The sequence below is a fragment of the Sinocyclocheilus anshuiensis genome, unplaced genomic scaffold (genome assembly GCF_001515605.1).
Source record: "Sinocyclocheilus anshuiensis isolate Anshui unplaced genomic scaffold, SAMN03320099.WGS_v1.1 scaffold235, whole genome shotgun sequence".
Taxonomy (NCBI): domain Eukaryota; kingdom Metazoa; phylum Chordata; class Actinopteri; order Cypriniformes; family Cyprinidae; genus Sinocyclocheilus; species Sinocyclocheilus anshuiensis.
Window position 1 is genome coordinate 1,490,438 of NW_015552562.1, and position 22,572 is coordinate 1,513,009.

Below are 22,572 nucleotides of genomic sequence, written 5' to 3' on the forward strand. Positions count from 1 at the left end.
TATATTTTATATATAGAAATATATTTATTATATAAACATAACATATTTTTCTTAAACATATACATGTATGCATTTGTATTTATATATACATATTAAATATACACAGTACACCCACATATATTATGTAAACAAAAATGTTTATTTTGGAAGCGATTAATCGCGATTGTGTTTGAAAATATTTTCTGTAACAGCAAAACATAACCATGATATGATACCTATTGATGGATATATTTTACTTAATAGTTTATATTTTATAATAATATAATTTTGTGCAATAAGCTCTCTAAATTAATCTTGCTAAATTATTAAATGAGTTCTAGAGATACATTCTATATAATATATTATATTATTATACAAGTAACATAATAAAATACAAAAAAATACTATAATCATGCATAGAATAGAAAGATAACTTGATTCAAAAGAAAAGAAAAAAAAATGCTTCCCGTAAACTCTACAAAATACTGGAGCAAAATTACCTGCCACTTGGTAAGTGTTATTTATATGCAATTATAGTAATTATACATTTTGAATGAGCTTTTTAATATTTTTATTTATCATTTAAATTCTAGTTTGTTTTAGTAATTTTATTGTACGCTTTTGTCATTTTTATTTTGTTTTATTTTGTCATGCTTTTTTAATTTTGTATTTATCATTTATTTTTTTGTCATTTTGTCATGTTTTTTATTTCTATTCAAGTTTTTCATGAATTATTTGTATTTTCTTTTATCTAGCTTTATTTTAGTTACCCTAAATTATTTTTTTATCATTTATTAATTACTTGGCCCAGTGTCTGTTATATTATATTTTAGGATGGCAAATCCCACTTGTGCTGTTGTTTATCCATTTCTCAACTGACTTCAACAAATCTCAGTTTTCCTATTCAGTGTATGCATGTCATGTTACAAATATGCATAATGAGCCTGTGCATTTTGAATTGATTTCAATATTTGATTCATTTTTTGTTTACGTTTGAAGGATAAACCATTTTTGAAATGTGCTGGGAAGCAAAACCAGTGGAGAATCTCTGACCTAAACTCCAGCATCATTCATTTACAAAACATATTATCATTTCTACAGCATTTTTCACACCTTTTTAACCAAACTTTGATATAGACTAGATATAATCTGACTCGGCACACAGAATTAGACGATGAGTCATATTTAAAAATGAACAAATCGCCAAGCAAGCAGCTTTTTCATTGACTTCACACGTTATTTAGTCAATAGCAAGCACTGCGGCGCACTGGCCTGACTATAATTAAAACTGCACCCTGCTTTTTCAAGTGGGTCAACCAAGAATCAAAAAGTCTTTTTTTCCATTTAAATGCAAATGAAGTCAAATTAGGCCATTTATTAGCTTAGAAATGAGAAGACACCTTCCTCTGACTTCATCTGACTCAGAACAGAGCACCAGACGTCTGATGCAAAGACAACATTAAAGAGACAGGAAGCTCTGTGTTCTCTTACCCAGATCTATGTAACGCTTCCTGCCGAACCGCCGGCTGCCACTCCCTCCGCTCGGACCGAGCGAGTCCCACCTGTGCCGTGAGGTCTGGCCGTTCTGAGCCGGTCTCAGCGTGATCATCCCACAACGCTCCCTACACAAACACACAGAAACATCAGCGCTCCATTCTCCCACTCAGGGCACGATAAGGCCAGACCATCTAGACGGAAATGGAACCCACTCGTTTTTGATGACCACTTTACAGTCCTCCGGACGGCCGAAGGCCTCGAAGCGCTTACGCAGCATGGACTGAGTGACGCTGCTCGGAAGGTTGTGAATGTAGATCACTTGGCACTTGTTCTGCAAATGCACAGCGGATTAGAACAAATACACTCGACGGCACTTAAAGGAAACGAATCAGACATCAGATGCATCTACGGCTTGGATAATTAGGTTAGTGCTGCGACTAATAAAATCGGTTCGAAAACACGACCTACCACATCATTCTCTTGTCCACACTTTGTCTTGCTTCTTTTTTCAGCTGCTCCGTGGCATGTCTCTGAGCTCTCGTCGCTGAAAGAAGGAGAACAGGGCTGAGTTATTCAAAATGGCTAATAAATGGAAAAGGTAAGTAGTTAGCATCCTCCTAATAGCAGAGTGGCACCGGGATTTGTGCTCCATTTCATTCAAAGGCAGATGCACAGGTAGGATATATCTACCTTTACAAAAATTAACCATGTTTTTACTACAAATAAAAAACAAAAAAACATGGTAACCACAAATTAACCATGGTTTTGCTACACTAACCATAGTTTAACCATAGTATTTGTAGTAAAACTGTGGTTATACAAATGGTAATCAATACACCAAAAAAACATGGTTACTTCACTTTTACTGTATAAAACCATGGTTCATTTTCATAATGGTGATATCTCTGATTTCCAAACATAGAGGTGTTTCATTCCTTGACACTCAAACGATCACATATAAAGAAACAATATGGCAAAGCTAATGTTAGCTTAGCAGTTGTTGACTGTCAACATGCAAATGATGCTACGCTCAAGCATTTGTACACTGGAATGATTTTCTTAGTGTTTTTGTCTTGTTTTCCATATCTATGGAAACAAATATTTAAACATTCTTAAATCAAGATACATTTAACTGAGAAGCAAAATGAAAATACAAAATACAAAGTCTTGTTTTCTGAAAAAAATATTCTTCTTTTTAAATTTAGAAAAAAAAAATCAGCCAATGGGGCAAGAAAAATAATATTTTTTCCCCTTTATTTATTTATTTATTTTTACCTCATTGGCAGATTTTTATTCATGTTTTAAGCAAAAACTAACAACAATTTGATATTTTTTTCAGAAAACAAGCCTTAATATCTTAAGTCATTTCTCTTCTTAAATAATTGTATCTTGATTCAAGAATGTTTAGATATTTATACGGGCAATAATATTGTGTTTATTATAAGCACATGCTGCAATTTTGTTGTCTGCTGTTTTAAATTCGGGTGGATTCTGATTGGCTGACAATGCTTTATCATTCATCCGTTTGGAAAAAAATCATTCTGAAAGTGATTCCAATGATATCGTTCATTTATTTCATTATGGTTATAGCCATGGTGCGGCTTTCCCTATTCTAACAGAATTAAAATGATTATTAAAACTATAGTTATCATTATTTTCCTTGGTGTGAAAGGGCCAATCGTTAAAATAGTCCATGCGACATCAGTGGTTCAACCGTAATGTTAAAAAGCTACGAGAAGCTATTCTTGTAGCTTCATACATTATGGTTGAACCACTGATGTCACATGGATTATTTTAACGACGTTCCTAATATGTTTCTGGGCCATAAAACGTGTCAGTCTATGCAGGGTCAGAAAGCTCTCGGCTTTCATCAAAAATATCTTAATATGTGTTTCGAAGATGAACAAAGGTCTTCCGGGTTTGGAATGACATGAGGTTGAGTAATTAATGACAGAATTAGCATTCATGATCTGACTAAAAAAAAAAAATCGGTCGACTAAGCCTCTTCTCGTCAACTAACGTTTAATCGACTATTCGGTGGGCAGCTATACATTTATTCATTTAGCAGACGCTTTTATCCAAATACATCAAGCGATTCAAGAGACAAATAGACACAGGAAGTGCTCGTAATACCAAGTTTCAAGCATTGTTTAAATAAGTACAAGCTAGACAGGGAAAAATTAAAGAAAAGAGAAAAAGTTTTTTTTTTAGGATGAAGTCAGATATTGACGAAAGAGATGAGTTTTCAGGTGTCGCTTGAAAATGGTCAAGGACTCAGATTCCTGATAGAACTCTAGACATCATACACACATCCTACTGCACTTTTCAAAGTCAGAAGTTCAACATTTCGGAATTCAACAAAACACAAGGATGGAAAACCCACAGGAGCGTTCAGTACCTGAAGGGGAGTTTGCAGTCGGGGGAGGAGGGCGAGCAGGAAACTGGGGACTGGGCATCCAGCTCTGGGGTGGGAGAGCGGACAGGTGAGGGCTGACTGGTCTGCTCTGGACCGGGCGAGGACAAGGCCACGGGCGAATCAGCCTCAGTCCTTTGCTGGCAATTGGTTAGGAGCCACTCCTCCTGTCCCTCCATCTCCCTGTCCTTCACAGCCATCTCCTCCTCATGCACCTCCACACGGCACTGAGACATCATCGTCGTCTTGCAATTCTCTCCCTGACCCAACAGGCAGTAATCGTGGTCCCCGTACGCCCGTTGCGTCCCACCCTTAGAGTCTGTGTCGCCCATTTGGCCCATCCGGCGCAGCTGGGCGTACAGCTCCGTCTGCTCTGGGAGCTTGCGTATGTGCGCCCGCGCCAGGCACGAGCTCTTGGTGGTGAGCTCAGCTTTTCCGTCAGGTTTGAAGAGCTCGTCCTCCACTGGTTTATGGGGGGGTGTGGTGGGGGGAGTCAGGCCTGGAAAACACACACTCATTAATCACCACCAAACGCACTCGAATATCACCAAACGCTCTGTTATTAGTCGCAGCGCACAACGGGCAGAAAATGAACATAATTAATTAAGCTTACAATAGCAGTCCTACATAATATTAAGCATGTGTAATATATAATAATGAATCAGTTATTATTAGTGGTGGTTGCTGAGGCAATTATCTCCAGTGCTATTGCTCACACAAACCTATAAAACTAAGTATTCAACTTCAGAAATCTTGCAGTTATACACAACACTGTTCAAAATGTTGGGGTCGGGAATTGATTTATTTTTTGAAAAATTATGACTTTTATTCAGCAATAACACATCAAATTGTTTAAAAGTGACATTAAAGACATTTATAATGTTGCTAAGGATTTCTATTTCAAATAAATGCTGTTCTTTTGAACTTCCTATTTAGCCTGAAAAATGAATCCTGTATAAAAGTATAATGGTTTGTCCAAAAATATATTATGCAGCACAGTTGTTTTTAACATTGATACAAGTAAAAAATGTTTCTTGAGCAGCAAATCAGCATATTAGAATGATTTCTGACGGACACTGAAGAGTGGAGTAATGATGCTGAAAATTCAGCTTTGATCACAAAAATAAATTACATTTTAAACTATATTCAATTAGAACAGAGTTATTTTAAATTGCAATAATATTTCACAATATTACTGATTTTACTGTATTTTTGATCAAATAAACAGCCTTGGTGAGCAGAAGAGTTTCTTTCAATAATATTTTTTAAAATCTTACTGACCCCAAATTTTCAACGGTAACATAAATATACAGAATACTAATTTAGCCTAATTTAGACGTCATTATCTACATTTTAAATCCCGTGCAACTGGCAAGCTACTAGCATGCGTGAGAACATATGAGGTGAATCAAGTGCTAACAGCTCACACAATGCCAAAAATGGCACACTTATAAAAATACCCCTCACTGAGTGCGTAATATTACCTGCTGTGCCACACAGTTCCACAGAGAGAGTCTGCTCAAAGGGCTTGTTTGCATACTGCACGTCTCTGATCAGAGAAATACAGAAAGAGATTGCATCTATTAAACTCTATTAAACTCTTACATGAGCAAGAAAAACTGAGAGAGAGAGAGAGAGGAAAGGATACAGTCTCAAAAACATAATGCATCAGATTTACTGTTTCAGAGGTTTATATGTGTCTTCTAATGACATTTGGAGCAGGGTTTGATTGATCTCGGTTGTTTTACTTCACACCACGTCTGAGCTATGTATATGCAGAGAACAACAAATGACTGTAATTGGTAGAAGAACCTCAGGGCTATTTATAGAAAAGTTTTACTGCGAGAGACCGAGTGTTTTGTTATGTAAAAACAGCAACTCTACAAGCCTCCTCTAGGCAATTTTGAAGATGGACGGAGTCCGGCGGTGGTCTTAAACTGTCGGCCGGGAAGTGTTCCAGGGCTCAAGAACATACTAGATATGAATGGAACACACACCCGTTGGATTTGGACACCAGCGGCAGACAGAGGCAGGAGCGTTTCTCTGCAATCAGAACAACAGACAGCATCACAGTTAGAGATCTCAGCAGAGCTCGCAGTTGCTAAACTGGCTCTCTGAATATAAAAATCATGCTTAATGGCACATTACAGGTTGTTTGGTTACTGGGTTCTTAAAAGCATCACTAAATAGATGCAAAGAACTACCAAACAAAAAAGTTATTGAAAGTTCAAATTTACTGGCAAATACAAATATATAAATCTAAATGATATAAATGATATATGTAAATACAGTATCTATAAAAATAAAAAAAAGAATAAAAAATTTTTTTTTAAAAGATGAAGTAAAAAAAAAAAAAAATGTTATTTTTATTTTATTATTTAATTCATATAATGCTATTTTGCTAGGTGACAAGAAAATATGACTTCCTGTGTGTGCACTAACAGTGTGACCACAAGTTTTCTAAATATTTATATTTTAATATTCATTCACATTTAATTATTTTATTTTTCAGTCATTCAATGAGACATTTTAAATTTCAATCTCAAGACAGATGAATATCAAATTTACACTTGATATAAATTTGTGCTGTCAACCGATTACATTTTTTTTTTGTAATTAATCGCAATTAATTGCATATTCATATAATATTTTTTTTATTTATATTGTCATCATTTCACATTAAGTCACATCAATCACACATCACATCAACACATCAAATTAATTAATGTAGAAACAACATAAAGATGGTATATTTTAAATATGTGTTTAATGACATCTTTTTACTAAGCAGCCTATTATTAATAAATGGCCAGTATCATTGATATCGACCAATACTGCTACTGATATCTCAATTGAATGCATTTTTCGGTGCCAGAACCGAATTAAGTTCTCTTTTGCATCTTATCATGCTTGATAGCATGTTCTTAAAGTCTACTGTAACACTAGTGAAAGGATGCCAGAAAAAAAATGGATGCTGTGTGTTAATCTGAAAAAAAATTACAAATTCATTGCACAATTAACCAGTTAATTTTGACAGCCCTAATATAAATCTAAACTGATATTTGGTTACATTTTAATTCAGCAACCGCATATACCATGAATCATGAATTACACAAAAAAAAGTTTTTTAAATAAATAACAGATTCAGAGGCAAAAGAGTGTGAGTGTTGTTGTCATGTGAACCTGTACTTTAAGGAGTGCAGTATATTTCTAATGACTCATGTCTTACCATCACTGCAGCAGGGGTTACGGGCTTCAGACGCCTTGTGGGAGCTGCTCTTCTGGCTGATATCAGAAGGAGGCTCAGCGGGAGGATGTTTGACCGCGTTCTCTTCTTCGCTCGATTGCCCAACACTAGGCTCTGACCGGCCGCAGTTCACACGCACTCTCTTAGCGAACCGGCTGGGGAAGGAGGCCAGCCGGCGAGAACGCCTGACCAAAAAGGAGCCTTCCTCCGGCTCGGGGCTCTTCTGCGAGCTCTCACAGTCCGAGTCTTTCGGTTCGGCTTTGGGGGAGAAAGAAAGGTCAGCGCCGAGCCGAGCCATGGCCCCTCTGCAGTGGATATAAGGGGGGCTGTGCATTCTGTAAGGCTTGCTTACGTCAAAGGAGCTGACGGCCTCTAGCAGCTCCTTCAGCAGGGAGTGGGCTTTGATTTCCCTGCGGCGAGTGAAAGGAGCCCTCGGCCTGGTCTGGGGAGCCGGTTTCTGAGGGTTCACAGGAAGGCTGCGGGGGACCTGCAAGCTCTCGGGCTTGGCCTTACGCTCTTTGCGATCCCAGCTGGCCTGTTTGCGTATGGGCAGGCAGTACGTGTGCATGTATTTGATGAGCTCCACTACAGAGTGCAGTTCTTTCTCCGAGGAGAACTGGGGCTTCGCCGGCTCGACACACACCATGTTCTCGCCCTCGCTGCCGGACGACTCCTCCTCTTCCTCCTCCGACTCACTGTCCTCTTCATCTTCCTCCTCCTCCTCTTCCTCGGCCTCCTGCACGGTGGTGAGGTGGCGGTGGAGTTCAGTGCAAAGACGACCGGAGGGCCTCGCCGGCCGTGGCTTGCGCTCCTGTGTGCTTGATTTGTCCTTCTGCGGAGGGAGGAGGAGACGTTTCATTTAATCATTTGATATTAAATACAATTGAAATGTAATAAAGCAAGCAATAAGGCTCAAGAGGTTGTGCATTACTTGATTTTATCATGCTGCTAGTCGCAGCGTGAAGCAAAGCGGTAAAATCACTGTTACACACAAAGTCAAGTGAATTACTGCTTTAATGAAAAGCTGTCAACAGCAATACTGTAAAGGACATAAATGAGAGAAATAATCATTTAAAATGTACACTACTCTTCAAAACTTTGGGCTCAGTAAGATTAATAGTTTTATTCAGCAAGGACACATTAAATTGATCAAAAGTGACACTAAAGACATATATGTTATGTTAGAAAAGATTTAGATTTAAAATAAATGCTGTTCTTTTGAAATGTATGTTCAAGTATGCAAAGTATCCTGAAAAAAAATTAGCATGGCTTCCACAAAAATATGAAGCAGCACAACTGTTTTCAACATTGATAATAATCAGAAATTAGTGCTGTCAAATGATTAATCGCGATTAATCGCATACAAAATAAAAGTTTTTTGTTTACATAATATATGTATGTGTACTGTGTATATTTATTATGTATATATATATATATACACACACACATGCTGTATATATTTTGAAAATATTTGCATGTATATACATTTATATTCTTATATTTTATATTATATATAAATATATTTAATATATAAACATAACATATTTTTATCAAATACATGCATGTGTTTGTATTTATATATACATAATAAATATACACAGTATACACACATATACTGTATTATGTAAACAAAAACTTTTTTTTTTGGATGCGATTAATCGCGATTAATCATTTGACAGCAGCACTATCAGAAATGTTTATTGAGCAGCGTATTAGAATGATTTCTGAAGGATCACTGAAGACTGGAGTAATGATGCTGAAAATTCAGCTTTGCATCACAGAAATAAATGACATTTAAAAATATATGAAAACAAAAACTGATATTTTAAGTTAAACTAATATTTTAGAATATTACTGTTTTTATTTGATCACATAATTGTTGAGGACATAAGACTTCTTTCAAAACCAAAGAAAAGTTTTTTTTATAAATTACACATGCATACATAATTTCACACTGTTTATATTTTTTATATTTATTTTTGGTATTCTAACTTTATTATACTAGTATATATTACACACTCAATTATTAAAATAAAATAAAAAATTAAAATACATTTCTAAAAAATGTAATGAAATAAAAATAAACTGCATGTGCCAAAACTGTTTTAGCACTATAATGACAGAAGTAATAAAAATAAAAAATAGCCCCTTTGAAACGGTTATAACATTAAGCATTTGCTCATGGCATTCGTCAGCGGTATGTAGCGAGTAAACACGCGAGGCACCCGCGGCGGGGCAGCTGAACCCCTAGAGTCTATTTCAGAGTGTACTTCGCTCTAAGGTTACTGTGACAAATGTGCCAAGGTTAGTTGCAAGATATTCTCTTGGTATCTGAAGAACTACTGCTTGTTCTTTTAAGTAATCTCAAACCCAGTGAACATTGCCCTTTAGGCTGGGCAGAGGCTGTGGCTTTGCTATGACAGATGGCTGCACTCAACTCTAATGCGACAGCGGCCTTAGCTGAGGTGCGGCGTGCCAAAGCAGAGCCAGTGAATGAGGAGCCACAGGCTTCACAGGCTTTGAAACTTTGAAGCACAAATCCTCAGTGAGGTTTCTGAAGGCTGGCATAAAGCTAATTAGGCATTAGCATTGCGGTGGGAATACGCCGCAGCGTAAACAGGTAGTGAATAGCAGGTAGTTAAATCCATTTGCTATTACGGCGAGTCTCCTTTGCCTTCTTGCGTCACATGTTTTGGGTTTAAACCGCAGTCACAGCAGCTGAAACTTCCTCTCACCTTTAGCACGGGCCTCACGGGTTTGACGTGCTGGCTCCTGCTGCTATGGCGATGCACATCTTTGTGCGAATCGAGGCCCGCAGGCACATTAGGGGGCGACAACAGGAGCTTTTTAAGCTGTGGAGGGAATGAGAGGCGAGGGGTTATAATTTGATGACACACGGTGCATTTAAAATTGCAGACAAAATCAAGAAAGGTTTGCATTTTGCACTCAAATACATCAACAAAAACAAGTTTCAAGCAGTTCTGTGCTGTAGCCACTGTAAGAACAAGATGTTCAAGTTACTGGAAAATCTGAAATGCAAGTCCTAAATGACCAGCGCAACCAGAGAAAGCAAAGTAAGAATCAGCGCAGCGTTGCTGAGTCCCTTAAGCGATTGTTAATGTGCCAACTTGGCAGGTCTGTCCATGTCTCTCAGTGTCCATTGAGGAAACCGAAGGGGTGCTGAGGGTTTCAGCTTCTGTGTACCAAACCGTTTTGGCATGCACTGGCCATCTATGCCATGAAAACATGTGCTCTGCTGTCCCTGCTCCTGGGTCTTCAATGCACCCCTTGTTTTGCACACAGACTGGCCTCATTTAGGGGTTGAGGTGTAACTGCGGCCATCGCCAGCAGAGGGGGCTCTCAGCTCTTACACCCGGACTAAACTCTTGCATTGAGACTCAAGGAGGAAGCTAAATTACACTGGAACAATTCCATTGTTACTGAATCATCTAACAGAGAAATGCATCTGTCTAGACTTGTAACTTTCAGGGAAGATTGCAAAAAGACTAAATAACTGACAGTAACTTTATTAACCATGTTTTGTAACTTTATAATAAGGTTCCAAATTTTTTTTTAAACATTAGTTACTGAAATAGTTAACATGAAATAGCTATAACAATGCTCTTATAGAATTTATTATTCTTGAAGAATGTTAATGTTTTTTTTTATATAAACTACCATTCAAAAGTCTGTGATCGGTAACACATTGTGCTCACCAAGGCTATATTTATTTGTTTACAAAATGCAGTAAAAGCAATAATATTCTGCAATATTATTGTAATTTCAGTTTTTTATTTAAATAAATAACATTTTAAAATGCAATTAATTCCTGTCATGGCCAAGCTTTATTACTCTTCAGTGTCACATGATCCTTCAGAAATCTTTGAACAGACGTGTAAAAAAAAAAAAACAAAAAAAAAAAAATTAACTTCAAGTTGTATAAATTAATATTAAAGTATTGAACAAATATTAACTAATAATGAACGATAGTATATTTATAAGCCAATTAAAAACTGTTCAGCATCGGTTCATGATAACTAATTAGCTAATGTTAATGTATTGCACCTTATTGCAAATTATTACTTTTCATAATTTACACTTCTGTGTAATGTTTTGTTTAGAACATTTATCCATGTTGCATGAATGTAAATGATAGTTTTCATGGAAAAGCTACTAACTTTTAACAGGTTGTATTACTGGTATTTTCAGTCCTAGTGGCACCAAAAACGTAGTCTTATTCTCAGATGAATACACATCATTTTCATCAATTTAAGAATAATTTGTCCCTCCTTCAGACATCTCTTATATACTCTGCTGCTACACCCTGTAAGTTAGCCTTTTTTGGTATCTCTAAGGCAATGATTATCTCAGTAATCAGATGGTGGCCTTTCATCAGCGCCAAACAATGTGATCCTAGAACAATGTGAATTGTGAAAGGTATTGAGTGAAATGTAAGACAGTCATTAACGTAAGTACTACCAGTCTCTATGGTAAAAATCACAAAACGCACATGACAAACTGGAAAAAACCGCTACAGTACAATACAGCCATGCACAACCAATTGTTCAGGAAAAAGCAGTGAAAAAAAGGGGGAAATAAGAAAGTAAAAATGAAAAGCTGTCCAACGGGTAATAACTGTTATAACTGGTTTCACAACGTACACAGATTAAATTGTTGGGGTTTGTGAGCTGAGAGGGACAGATAACAAACACACCAACTTGTTCAAGGAAGTGGCGTCTCAAGAAAGAGATGAGAGTTGAGTCCTCTCATAAAAAGGTAAAAGTGGAGCAAAGAAAGCTGCTGTTGAAGTCCATTTCGTGACCTGAGGGAATCAAAGATCTGGGAAGTAGATATAAGCATTCCCTTAAAAAAGTACCATGGTATTACCAGGTTTTTGGACATTACCATGATGGTAATGCCATGGGATTCTTTGAAGTACACTACTGTTCAAAAATTTGGTAAAGGTTGGTGAGATTTTTTTAACTGTTGTTTTTTAAATGAGTCTCTTTAGGCTACGTTTACACGACAACGATGTAGTCAAAAATGGAAAAGTTGTTCCCTTGCGTTTTTTAAAAGTTTCACGTATACATGACAACATTTTCAAAACGATTCGCGTTTACACATATCCGTGAAAACGGCCAAAAACGCTGTATTACGTATGCCAGGCCAGTAGTTGGCGCTGTCACCTTGTTAGTACACAGTACGTGTCGGGAAGTGACGATGGACCTTTTTCACATTTCCGGGTTTCTCAGCAGTGGAAGTCGTCATAGTTGGGTTAACTTGAATAGCAGTGAATGGGAGAGAACCACAAATATGAAAAACTTTCGAGGATTTACGATGCTGATGACCGTTAAACGCGTCATCAGTCTTGTGAAAAGGGTCCATTATATGTTGTATATGATGGGTCTCCGCTGTTGGTTGTAATATTGGTGAAGTAAATCCACACTTTGCTGAAGAAGCGTTAGCAAACTCTTGAGCAGCAACAACAGTACCATGTACTCCGCCATTGTTGTGTATGATTGTTCGCACTTGCCTTTAAAATCGACACGTACTGCGCATGTCTACATACCTAACACGTACTACGCACGTGCATGACGTCACCGTTTTCAAAGATTCCCGTATTGGGTGTTTACACGGAAACGACAACGGGGGCGTTTTCAAAAAACTTGCACTTTGAAACCCGTTTTCAAAAATATGCGTTTTCAGTCCCCAAAACGCCGTTGTCGTGTAAACAAACAGGCAAAATGCATAAAAAGTTTCCCGTTTTTGGCTGAATACGTAAAATGCTAAAACGTCAAAACGTAAAACATCTGCTAAATGACTAAATAAATACAAATAAAAACGTTGTCGTGTAAACGGCCCCTTAGGCTCACCAAGGCTACATTTATTTGATACAGTAAAAATTTATATTGCAAAATATTATTACAATTTAAAACACGCTTTCCATTTTAAAATAGAGATGTAACAATGCACCCCGAGCTGGTTGAAAATCGATAAAAATATGTGACATTTCAAGTCGGTTCAGATGTTAAACGAATCGTGATATAAGGGTTTATATGAATGTATCTCTGAGGGGAACTGACTGTCCTCAGAACAGTTTAGATGGTATTTTCTTTTCATATTGCCTCTGTATAATGCATAATAAAGTAGTATTTAAATGTGGAACCAAGGAAACGCAGACCATTCTGTTTTTCCTCCAATTTTGAAATTATACGATTAAATTTAAATAAAAAATTATTCATGATGCATGTATGCAGCATCTTTTCTTTGGATCGTGATTAAAATGCAGTGCTTGTCTCTAATTTTGAATGGAAAGAGCACAGGCAAAGACTTTGTTTGTACGACGAGATTTCTTTTATTTGTATTGTTTATTTATTGTTTTAAAATTATAATTTAGTTTTGTTATTTGACATATTTCAATTTCACACAGGAATGTGCAGCATTTTGTCTGAGAAATAATAAAAGGGCACCTTTTCATTAATAATTTGTCTTAAACTTTTTTGAACAAAAATTGTGAGAAAGTTGTATCGTGAATCGTGTCGCATTGTGAGTTGAGTGAATCATTACATCCCTATTTTAAAATGTAAATTATTCCTGTGATGGCATAAATCTTACTGACCCTCAGTTTTGAATGGTAGTGTACAATTTCAATACCATGGTATTCATACACTGCCATCAGAAACTATGACAATGCCATGGTATCGCCACGGTACTTTCTTGTAAGGCTCAGAAAAAGATAAGAGTAATGGGATGTGTGGGAAAATGAAAGCCTAGAAAAAGTTCATAAAAACGGTGTCCACGTTCCACATCCCTGCCTGTGAAGAGGATTCTTGTTAGATCGGTTGCTTAAAAAGAAACAAAAAGCCCAAAATGAGAAAAATTCAGACCTGTGTTGCCTATCATACCCATGCTGTGGGGTAGTCAGAGGCCCATCCAAATCCACCTTAAACAGGAAGGAAGGGTTCTTACTAGAGATGGGTCTTCTGTTTCTGGGCTCACTGAGCCAGGGAGGGGCTCACTGTCCAAAGGGAGGTCATCTTCCTCCTCCTCGCCCTCCTCAGGGTCGTCCCCCAGCGAAGGGAACACAGACAGACCCCCGACTCCGTCCTCAACAATGCCGTCCAGGCTGTCTGTGAGGGCAGCGAGCAGTGCCGCATTTTCTTCCTGAAACAACAAGAAAGAAATGAAGGCAAGTGCTCTGCAAAGCAAAGATAAGGAAAACCTACACTTTCACAGCTTGTATGTCTAGTGTAAGTCTTTTTTTTTAACACAGAAACAGTGGAGAGCGACAGAAGTTATTGATAAAAGAGGAGAAAATCTAAATTTAAACAGTTGCAGGCCAGACTCGAACCTGCAACACCCACATAAGCACCATCACTCAAAATATCATCAGAATGTGCATTTACCTCTATGCCATGGCTTTAACTAGCACTTAGATTTAATCTTACACCATTATAATTTAGTCAAAGCTTTACTGAACTAGATTTTAGTTCACCAAAAAAATGAAAATTCAGTCATAATTTACTCACCTTTCATATTTGAAGAAACACAAACAAAAGTATATATTCTAATATTCCTAATAATTTAATATTGTCTAGCCATTAAAAGTCCATGCAATCAAACTTTCACAAATCAAAACGTACAAAAACATTTTCACATTTTACATGTAAAAAGCTTTTATAAACATATAGAAAACATTGATCAACACACACACATAGATCACATCAAATATGGTAAACAGAAGCTCAAACCTGCTTGTTTGAGTGAGATGCATGAGAACCAATTATGTTTATTCTGGCATAAACCAAGCATGTTTGAGCTTCCATTTACCATATTTGATGTGCTCTATGTATGTACATTTGATCAATGTTTATATGTGAATAAAAGCCTAAATTAAATATTTAATCCAAGTCTTTTCTGATTAAAGTGCTCAATTCATATTAATTACTTTTAAAATGTCTTTTTGTACTTTTTGATGCTTGAAAGTTTTGATTCCATGGACCTTCATTGGATTGACAAAAATATAAAAAAGAGGGATATATATATATATATATATATATCTATCCTTTTAAGATGAATGCCCTTTCCCAAATTTTGCCCTTAGCCCTTACGGCCCTTCAAGTCCAATCTTGGCAAAATTCTGAAAGGTTTGTTGGGTAGTAAACACAAAAAGGCCTTCAGACTGCAAGTGCATCATTTGGGACAGTGACCTACTGGGGCCTGTCCAACTAAAAACAACCAATCAGAGGGCAAAATTACGAATACCACTAATCAGCACAAGATTGTTTTACATGTGCACAATAAAGCAAGTACAGATGACGGTTCCCACCTCGAATAGCTCTGGGTCTCCACCACTGTACTGTATGGAGGCAGGGGAGTGATCTGAGTGCTCGTTGCACCAATGCAGCTCACTGAGGCAGTTCACCGAGTCAAAATCACTGGTGTCCAGCTGCGAGAGGTCAAAGTCAGGGAAGTCAGCATCCAGGCGGTCTGAGCAGACCTCTTCTTCCCCATACTGAGAACGAAAGGAAGAAAAAATGATAGGTCAAAAGGCCAATATCAGAGGACACATCTAAAAAGAACGCACTCGGCCGTAAAGGCTGGGAAATCAATAGACATGTCGTGACTGTGAAGTTCCCGAGCTCGTAACAGTCATCTGAAATAGTACTAACCCTCAGCACAACTTCATTACAGCTAATGAACTGAGAGTTGAAAGAAGACAAAAAGCTGACCCTGGATTTAGCAACGGTTGCACATCCTTGAATTAAAAACCATAGCTATGGGTTTTGGGGTTTGCGGCAGAAGAAACTGTTAAGAAAGAGGAATAAGTCATGCAAAAACTGACTAGTTTTAGATGTTTTTTAGTTTTTGTTTTTGTATTTAGAGCGTCTACACTTTATTTAACATGCTGACAGTGTGTATGCAGACTGTTTTCATGGTAAAGCCCTCTCGCTTGTGCCTTTAAAGCAGCATTTTTGTGAGTGTTTTATGCTAAAAATAGTCTCAAAATGACTTTCTCAAGACCCATTTTCTGTTTCACGATGTTGCACTCCATCTAAGCACTTCTGAACATAAGAACGTGTCTAACGTAAAGGTCCCTTTGAAACGTGCGTCTGATTGGGGTCAGGTGAACTCAGATCGGCCTTCCTTGAAACACATTGGTCGACTAGTTGTTCCGGCAACCCACATGCAAGCTGATTTAGAAAATGTGCAGTTTTGCACATCCTCTGCACATTTGATCGAGAAGAGAGATAAAGTGTGTGTGTGTGAGAGAGAGAGATATAAAGAACCGAGCGAGTGTGTGTCTGTGTCAATAAGTACTGTGAGAAGGGAAGTGGTCTAAACCCCAGGGGTACAGCAGAAAACCACACATGCCTTAATATCTCCATGTGAGCGGAGGAGTTTGCATGTTGCACTCGGCTCATTTTGCTAGCACACCCGACCCGTGCCTGTCTGTTTGTGGAGAGGATACCTGGAGGACACCTGGTGCGATGCTGCCTCGGTTTACAGGAGGCCGTAGCATGAGAATTCTACAGGGCTGCTGCAATGCATTCTTGATGACTTCTTGCACGAATTCTCCCCTCTCTGTTTCACAAAGCTGATGATTGCGCTTATTCAGTTCCCTTTATTTTCTTACATTAGGCCTGGTCGAGCGGGTGTGCGAAAACGAGCAGGCAACTACAGGAAGCCATATATGTCGCTGTTTTAAAATGCAGCGAAGAATTAAACAGCAAAGATTTTACAACGAGAGTCTCTAAAGCAGCTATTACCAGCTGCTGAGCTCTGATGAAATGAGGTCACATACTGTAGCCCATACCTCTGCACGGTTTCAGCCCAATCTTATTATATCTGCAGTATTTTAATCCGCCTCGCTAAACTATTGTTGAAAAATTCTTCAGATGATTAATCTGGTGTTGAAAACACTGAGACCAGAGAATGATACCAATACATATACCTAAAATTGACCAGTTTAGGTATAGAATAAACAATGCATTTAATTTAATTTTTAATAATACTTTATAAACATTATTATTACATTGATTAGTCTTTTTTTTTAATAAATGGTTTTGAAAGCAGTCTCTTACACTCACAAATGCTGCATGTATGTGACCAAACATGCAATAAAAACAGTAATATTGATACCTTGATACATTTTTTAAGGATTCTTTGATAAATAGAAAGTAAAAAAAAAACAGCATTTATGAAAAAGAAATCATTTTGTAACATTTCAAATGCCTTTATTGATCAATTTAGAACAAATCATAGAGAACAAAAATATAAACTTCTTAATATTTGTTTTACTAAAAAAAAAATCTTACTGAGCCAAAACTTTTAAACAGTAGTGTAATTAGTATGGCAATCATCTTAATAATATTTAACAAAATAATAATATTTATTATTATTATTATCATCAATACTTTTTCATATGCTATTATGCAACGCAAATGTTCTTCAGTCTAAAAGGTAACAAATTTATTCCAATTGTTACTTGCAAACAATACATCACATGCAATAAGAAAACCATTATGGTCCAACCTATCATCAGTCTATCTCTAATAATACTGTGTGATGTGCTTATAGAATTAATGCAGGTTTAAATCAACGTCAGGAATCCCAGCAGGAAGGCTTCTGCAAATGTAAAATATTTAAAAAACAGGAAATCCATTCCTGCCTGCAGCATTTTAAAGGGCTACTTGAGAAGCCCTGAAGGTGTTGTGCATGTGCACACACGTGTGTAATGAAGGTGTTCACTCAACACGCACACAGACAGCATGCAAACACACACACTTAGCACTCTACGCATCCCCCTCACATGCAACTGACTCATCTCCATCCTTTGAGACCCCCTCCCCAGGAGCACAAGAGCTCCAGCTAATCAATCTTTTTTTCCCCCCCAACCTTTTTATTCTCTCTTGCTCTCTCTAGCTCTCTTTTTCTGTGTTATGGAGAGTCTCAATATCAATCAATAAAAAGCTCCTTGGGCTCTGAAGGTTTAAGGTCACGAGTGCGAGCATGCATGCTGCAGTGTAGGTAGGGCTTGGCAGTATGACCATATATGCCATGAAACAGAAGAAGTGACTTTGCTTTTCCAGTTATACTGTCAGACCATCCATATATACATACCATATCAATTTCAGGTATATTGCAATACATACTATTTACAGTAATAAGAACTTACTCATATTGTGATCGACTGCACATGCTTTCAGAGGTGCTGTTCACGTGCTGAAATCACCTGCACAACTCACATGCAGATAAAACCCCCGGTTCACCCCATTAACAGAGTCCGCTGCACCCAGACCTCTCATGATCATCATGCTATTATGAGGCGACAAAATCCAGCCACATTTTCAGTGCACCAAAAAAGGACACATCCCACCAGTTAGCGCTAGACTGATGCTATTAAATGAACAAAAGTTAATGAGCGTAGCTGACCTACTCAAGGCAAAAGCAGTAAAGACTAATCAGTGATCTGTATAGTCAAGAATGACCTTTCCATTCGCTCTCCATTAAAAAAAAATGTTCCACGAATCTCTCATAACAAGAAAGGTCATTACACGCAACAATCAGGCAGCGAGGGGTGATTTGCGTATGCATTTGACGTATACAAGTATGCACAGCGAGCCCGAGTCCAAGGGCGCGCCAAGATAACACTTAAAAACAAGCACGTAACTGCATATAGGCTTACTGCATCAGCGTTAATATATGCCGCATGGTGCAAAAAGCAACCCTAGTCATGTGGCCCAGGAGTACTTGATCTTCAATACACAACCTAGGGCCCAATAAAATCTGATTAGTTTTTCCCCCCTAAATTCTGTTTTATTCGTTTTTTTTCCATTTTATTTGTTGTGGATTCCATTTTTTCCGTTCTAATTTTTCTACACTCTGTTTTAAATGTTAAATTAAATTTTATTAAATGAAAAACCATTAATTGAAATCACGAAACATACAGAATTTGACAGAATTGTATTAAAAGTTATTAAAACAATTACACTTTTAGGGCCCTATGAAATACTTTTTTTTCTCTCTCAAATTCAGTTTTATTTTTACCAAATTGTGCTTTCTATTCATTTTCTAGATTCCATTTTAATGGTTTCCTTAAATTTGAACAATGAAAAGCATATCTAATTGATTGATTTTAGAAAAAAAAAAGATCTATTATTATTTTATTTATTTTGTTTTCTCAGAAATACTGTGTATTAAATTGGTTCTGGTAAATAAATTCTGGTAAATATTTTTTTCTGGTAAATATTAAAAACAATGTTTCAATAATAATTTTATTAGTAGTAGTATTACTATTTCTGTCATAGTTTCTTTAAGTTAAACCAAACTTTTATTTTGACAGAGGGTTGCAGTAAAGACCTTTAAGTCTCTGTTTGTATATGATATGACGATAGTTTTTCTCGAATGAAACTGTAAAATTCTTACAAACAGGCTCTCGAAACATTTCTAGAGATTATTCATGCACTCATACTGTATATTGAGGCGGCAGAGGCTGAAAACACCGCGAGCGTCCTACGCACTTCAGTATGTGTGTAGTAAACGAAACCGCGTGTCTCCGCCATTCATTCACACAGAGACACAGAACTTGCAGGATTGAGGATTCATATTTAAATGTAAAAGTATTTTTGCTGCTTAATATATTTCACAGACACTAGTCCATATCGCATTTTGATTTAAGTGTACTGACCTACTTTTGGACATACATCCAAAATGTGGCAAATTCTGTGAAATTCTGCGTTATACGGTAAATTCCATTTTTGGGACTGGATTCCATGTTTTCTGCATCGCGGAAATCATAAAGTCCTAACATCCATGCAAGACTGACCTACTGCTGATAGTGTACTGGGGAATTTTATGAATAAATTTACGGATAATTAGAGGCAAAGCATGTAAAAACTAGCAAAAGAAAAGACACAAAGTGTGACCTTTATAAGTTTGTTTGTCATTTCCTACTGCAGGGCTATCGAATGCAGCATCTGAGACACCACTGGAATTACGGATGGAGAGATAGACCGATTGATCGGAGCACAATTCAGTTACGCCGCTATTCTAGTAAAGCTGCAGGTTACACATTCATTCCTTGCATTTACGAGCTAATAGGCTCTTATCTGGGTGCCCTGTTCCCTTTGAGCCTACTGCCATCTAAGATATGTTATATATAGCTGTTATCCTCAGTCTCATGACTGGCTCTTACACAAGCTGCTTGTGACGGGCCAGGCTTTGAATGCTGCCCATGCCAAATGCAGATGGAGCTAGTGGCTCTCTCCTAAGCCTCCTTCCCCAGAAACAAAGACGCAGACATGCACACATGCGGCCCTTTGAGACACATCCTGCCCGGGCTGTTAAATGGATTCCCTCACGACTCAATCCATAAAAAACTTGGGTGAGGTAGATAATCGGCCTCAAACAGGAAGGAGTTTGAAGCACCGTTCCTCCAGTAGCAATGGGTTCATGAGGTGCGCCGTACATCCTGTCGACCTTGACTGTTTGACCCTTCCCCACATGACTGTAAATGAAATAAAGATGTTAGACCGTAGTAAACAGAAACTACTGAATGAAACCCGCATCCCACGGCCTGGCTAAACTGAAACAGGAGTGTTAATTAAATTAGCTGGAGCTTTCTGCCAAGACCCATACTGAAAACCCAAATTAACAGCGGGCCGTTGGATGTAGGGCAGTTAAAGGAAGATCTGGGCCACTCATGTACAGTTGAACGAGACCGATAAAAGGCAGATTCATGACACCTTATTGGCCAGGAACCTTTCTTTTCTATCTATCTAGGAATTAACTGTCCACAACCTCACTATCCCAAGCAGGCCACCTTTATCTTCTCCATTCTGAAGCCAGCCTAGCCCTATAAACGTAGTGCTTATTGAACCCATTCATCCTGCAGACCTTTTGCTAACAATCCCCATGTAGTAAATTTCCTCATACTCTCTGTTAGACTTCCTAGACAAAGTTTTGCAATCGACTGTTGAGACATTGGTTGATGCAATCAAAAATGACAAAAATTCACGCCCTGCTTTTTTACCGCAATTTGACTGTGTTGTCACCCTTAACCTATAAATAGGATTCAATAGGATTGAAAGTATTACGTTTGGATTTTGACAATCCATGGCCATTTAGATTTCAGTTCTTCTAAATTTCCCTTTTGACTTATCAGATATTCCACTTCTCAAAACCAGCTTAGAATCATTAACTTCCATCGGAAACATCCGCTGTATAGATTTTTAATCACAAAACATCTCAGCATCAGCTTTGACAAGTTTGAGGCTGTGTCCTGGAAGTTTTCTGAGAGGCAATCTAACAGTCACAGAGCCCAATTTTAATCCTGCTTAATTGTTTTCAGATTGGCCGTCAAACTCGGTCTACATCTTGGAGGCTGAGACGGATATCAAGTGCAAACCAAGGACAACGTCACTGGTGCGAGTGAGACGCTATTATGCAGAAAGTCTGAGAGCTAGAGCCCTCGAACGCAACCCCACTTCAGCCAGGTAGGACAGTAATGAGATCTGATTAGAAAGCGGATTCTGTACTTAGAGACAGGGCTTTGATAGACTGCCAGTTCAGTTGTGACTTTAGATTCACATGGGAAATGGAAAATAGGCTTAAATGTTTAAAGGCTCCACTGCTATAAATGAATGAATGCATCAATGTTTTGTTTGAAATCACCCTGTATAAAAGGGTGCAAAACCCTCATAAACAAGTTACTTAAGCAATGTTTTATGGTAATCAAGATGTGTTTATTACATTCAGATTGTCCTTCTTTGGAGAATCAATCTGGACTTATCACCGATCTAGGCCTACTTGTTCTTCCTGTCACATGTGTTATCTAATGCATGACAGTCATTATCGCAGCCTGATTATTCTTAACTGACATCACTTGATAATCCATAGACACTAAAGGCATGTTTGTAAGTCTTTAACAAGATTTAGAGGTGTAATAAGAAACCTACAAGTTAGGAGAGGCCAAACATCACAAGGGTTAATAAAAAATACTTTAGAAATACTTCATATGGTCACTCTGGCAGACAGCTTATGAAGTTGGTCAAGTGTTATGTCTGTAAGTCAATAAATGTTTTTTCATCTTTCTAAGGGATATTTTTCCAGACAATATTTTAAGTATGGTTCATTATAATGCTGTATAAATCCTCACACTGTCTCTGTTCAGACCACAGCAGTAGTCTCTAGAGTCTGGTCCTCATGTGTTATGTGCTTCAGTTGAATGACAGGGCCACATTAATCGTAAATTGGTAAATAATATTCATAACATTCTTAGACATTAAATATGGTAATCCTGCACTGCACCAATCATTTGGCTGGAAAATGGTACTACATTTATAGAGAGCGCATGAATTGCATAATGCGTGAGGGGGAAAAAAACTGTGAGAAAATGTGTGCGAGTTGGCTGGTAAAGGGGCCATAAGTGCAT

At 37.6% G+C, this 22,572-nt stretch overlaps 1 protein-coding gene across 2 annotated transcripts in view; it reads right to left on the reverse strand.

Moving 5' to 3' along the window:
• Positions 1-1,423: 1,423 nt before the first annotated feature.
• Positions 1,424-22,572, reverse strand: part of LOC107664743 (peroxisome proliferator-activated receptor gamma coactivator 1-beta-like) — a 46,588-nt gene continuing 25,439 nt past the window's right edge. Inside the window, exons 2-11 of one of the 2 annotated variants that reach the window (XM_016455389.1) lie at positions 15,466-15,651; positions 14,106-14,300; positions 9,872-9,988; positions 7,119-7,968; positions 5,887-5,932; positions 5,374-5,438; positions 3,875-4,388; positions 1,945-2,020; positions 1,689-1,807; positions 1,424-1,601 (exon numbers count right to left, since the gene is read on the reverse strand). In XM_016455389.1, coding sequence (XP_016310875.1) covers positions 1,439-1,601; positions 1,689-1,807; positions 1,945-2,020; positions 3,875-4,388; positions 5,374-5,438; positions 5,887-5,932; positions 7,119-7,968; positions 9,872-9,988; positions 14,106-14,300; positions 15,466-15,651 — 2,331 coding nt within the window. In that variant the 3' untranslated portion in view covers positions 1,424-1,438. The remainder of the gene's footprint in view (positions 1,602-1,688; positions 1,808-1,944; positions 2,021-3,874; positions 4,389-5,373; positions 5,439-5,886; positions 5,933-7,118; positions 7,969-9,871; positions 9,989-14,105; positions 14,301-15,465; positions 15,652-22,572) is intronic. The other variant, XM_016455390.1, reaches the window with a different exon arrangement.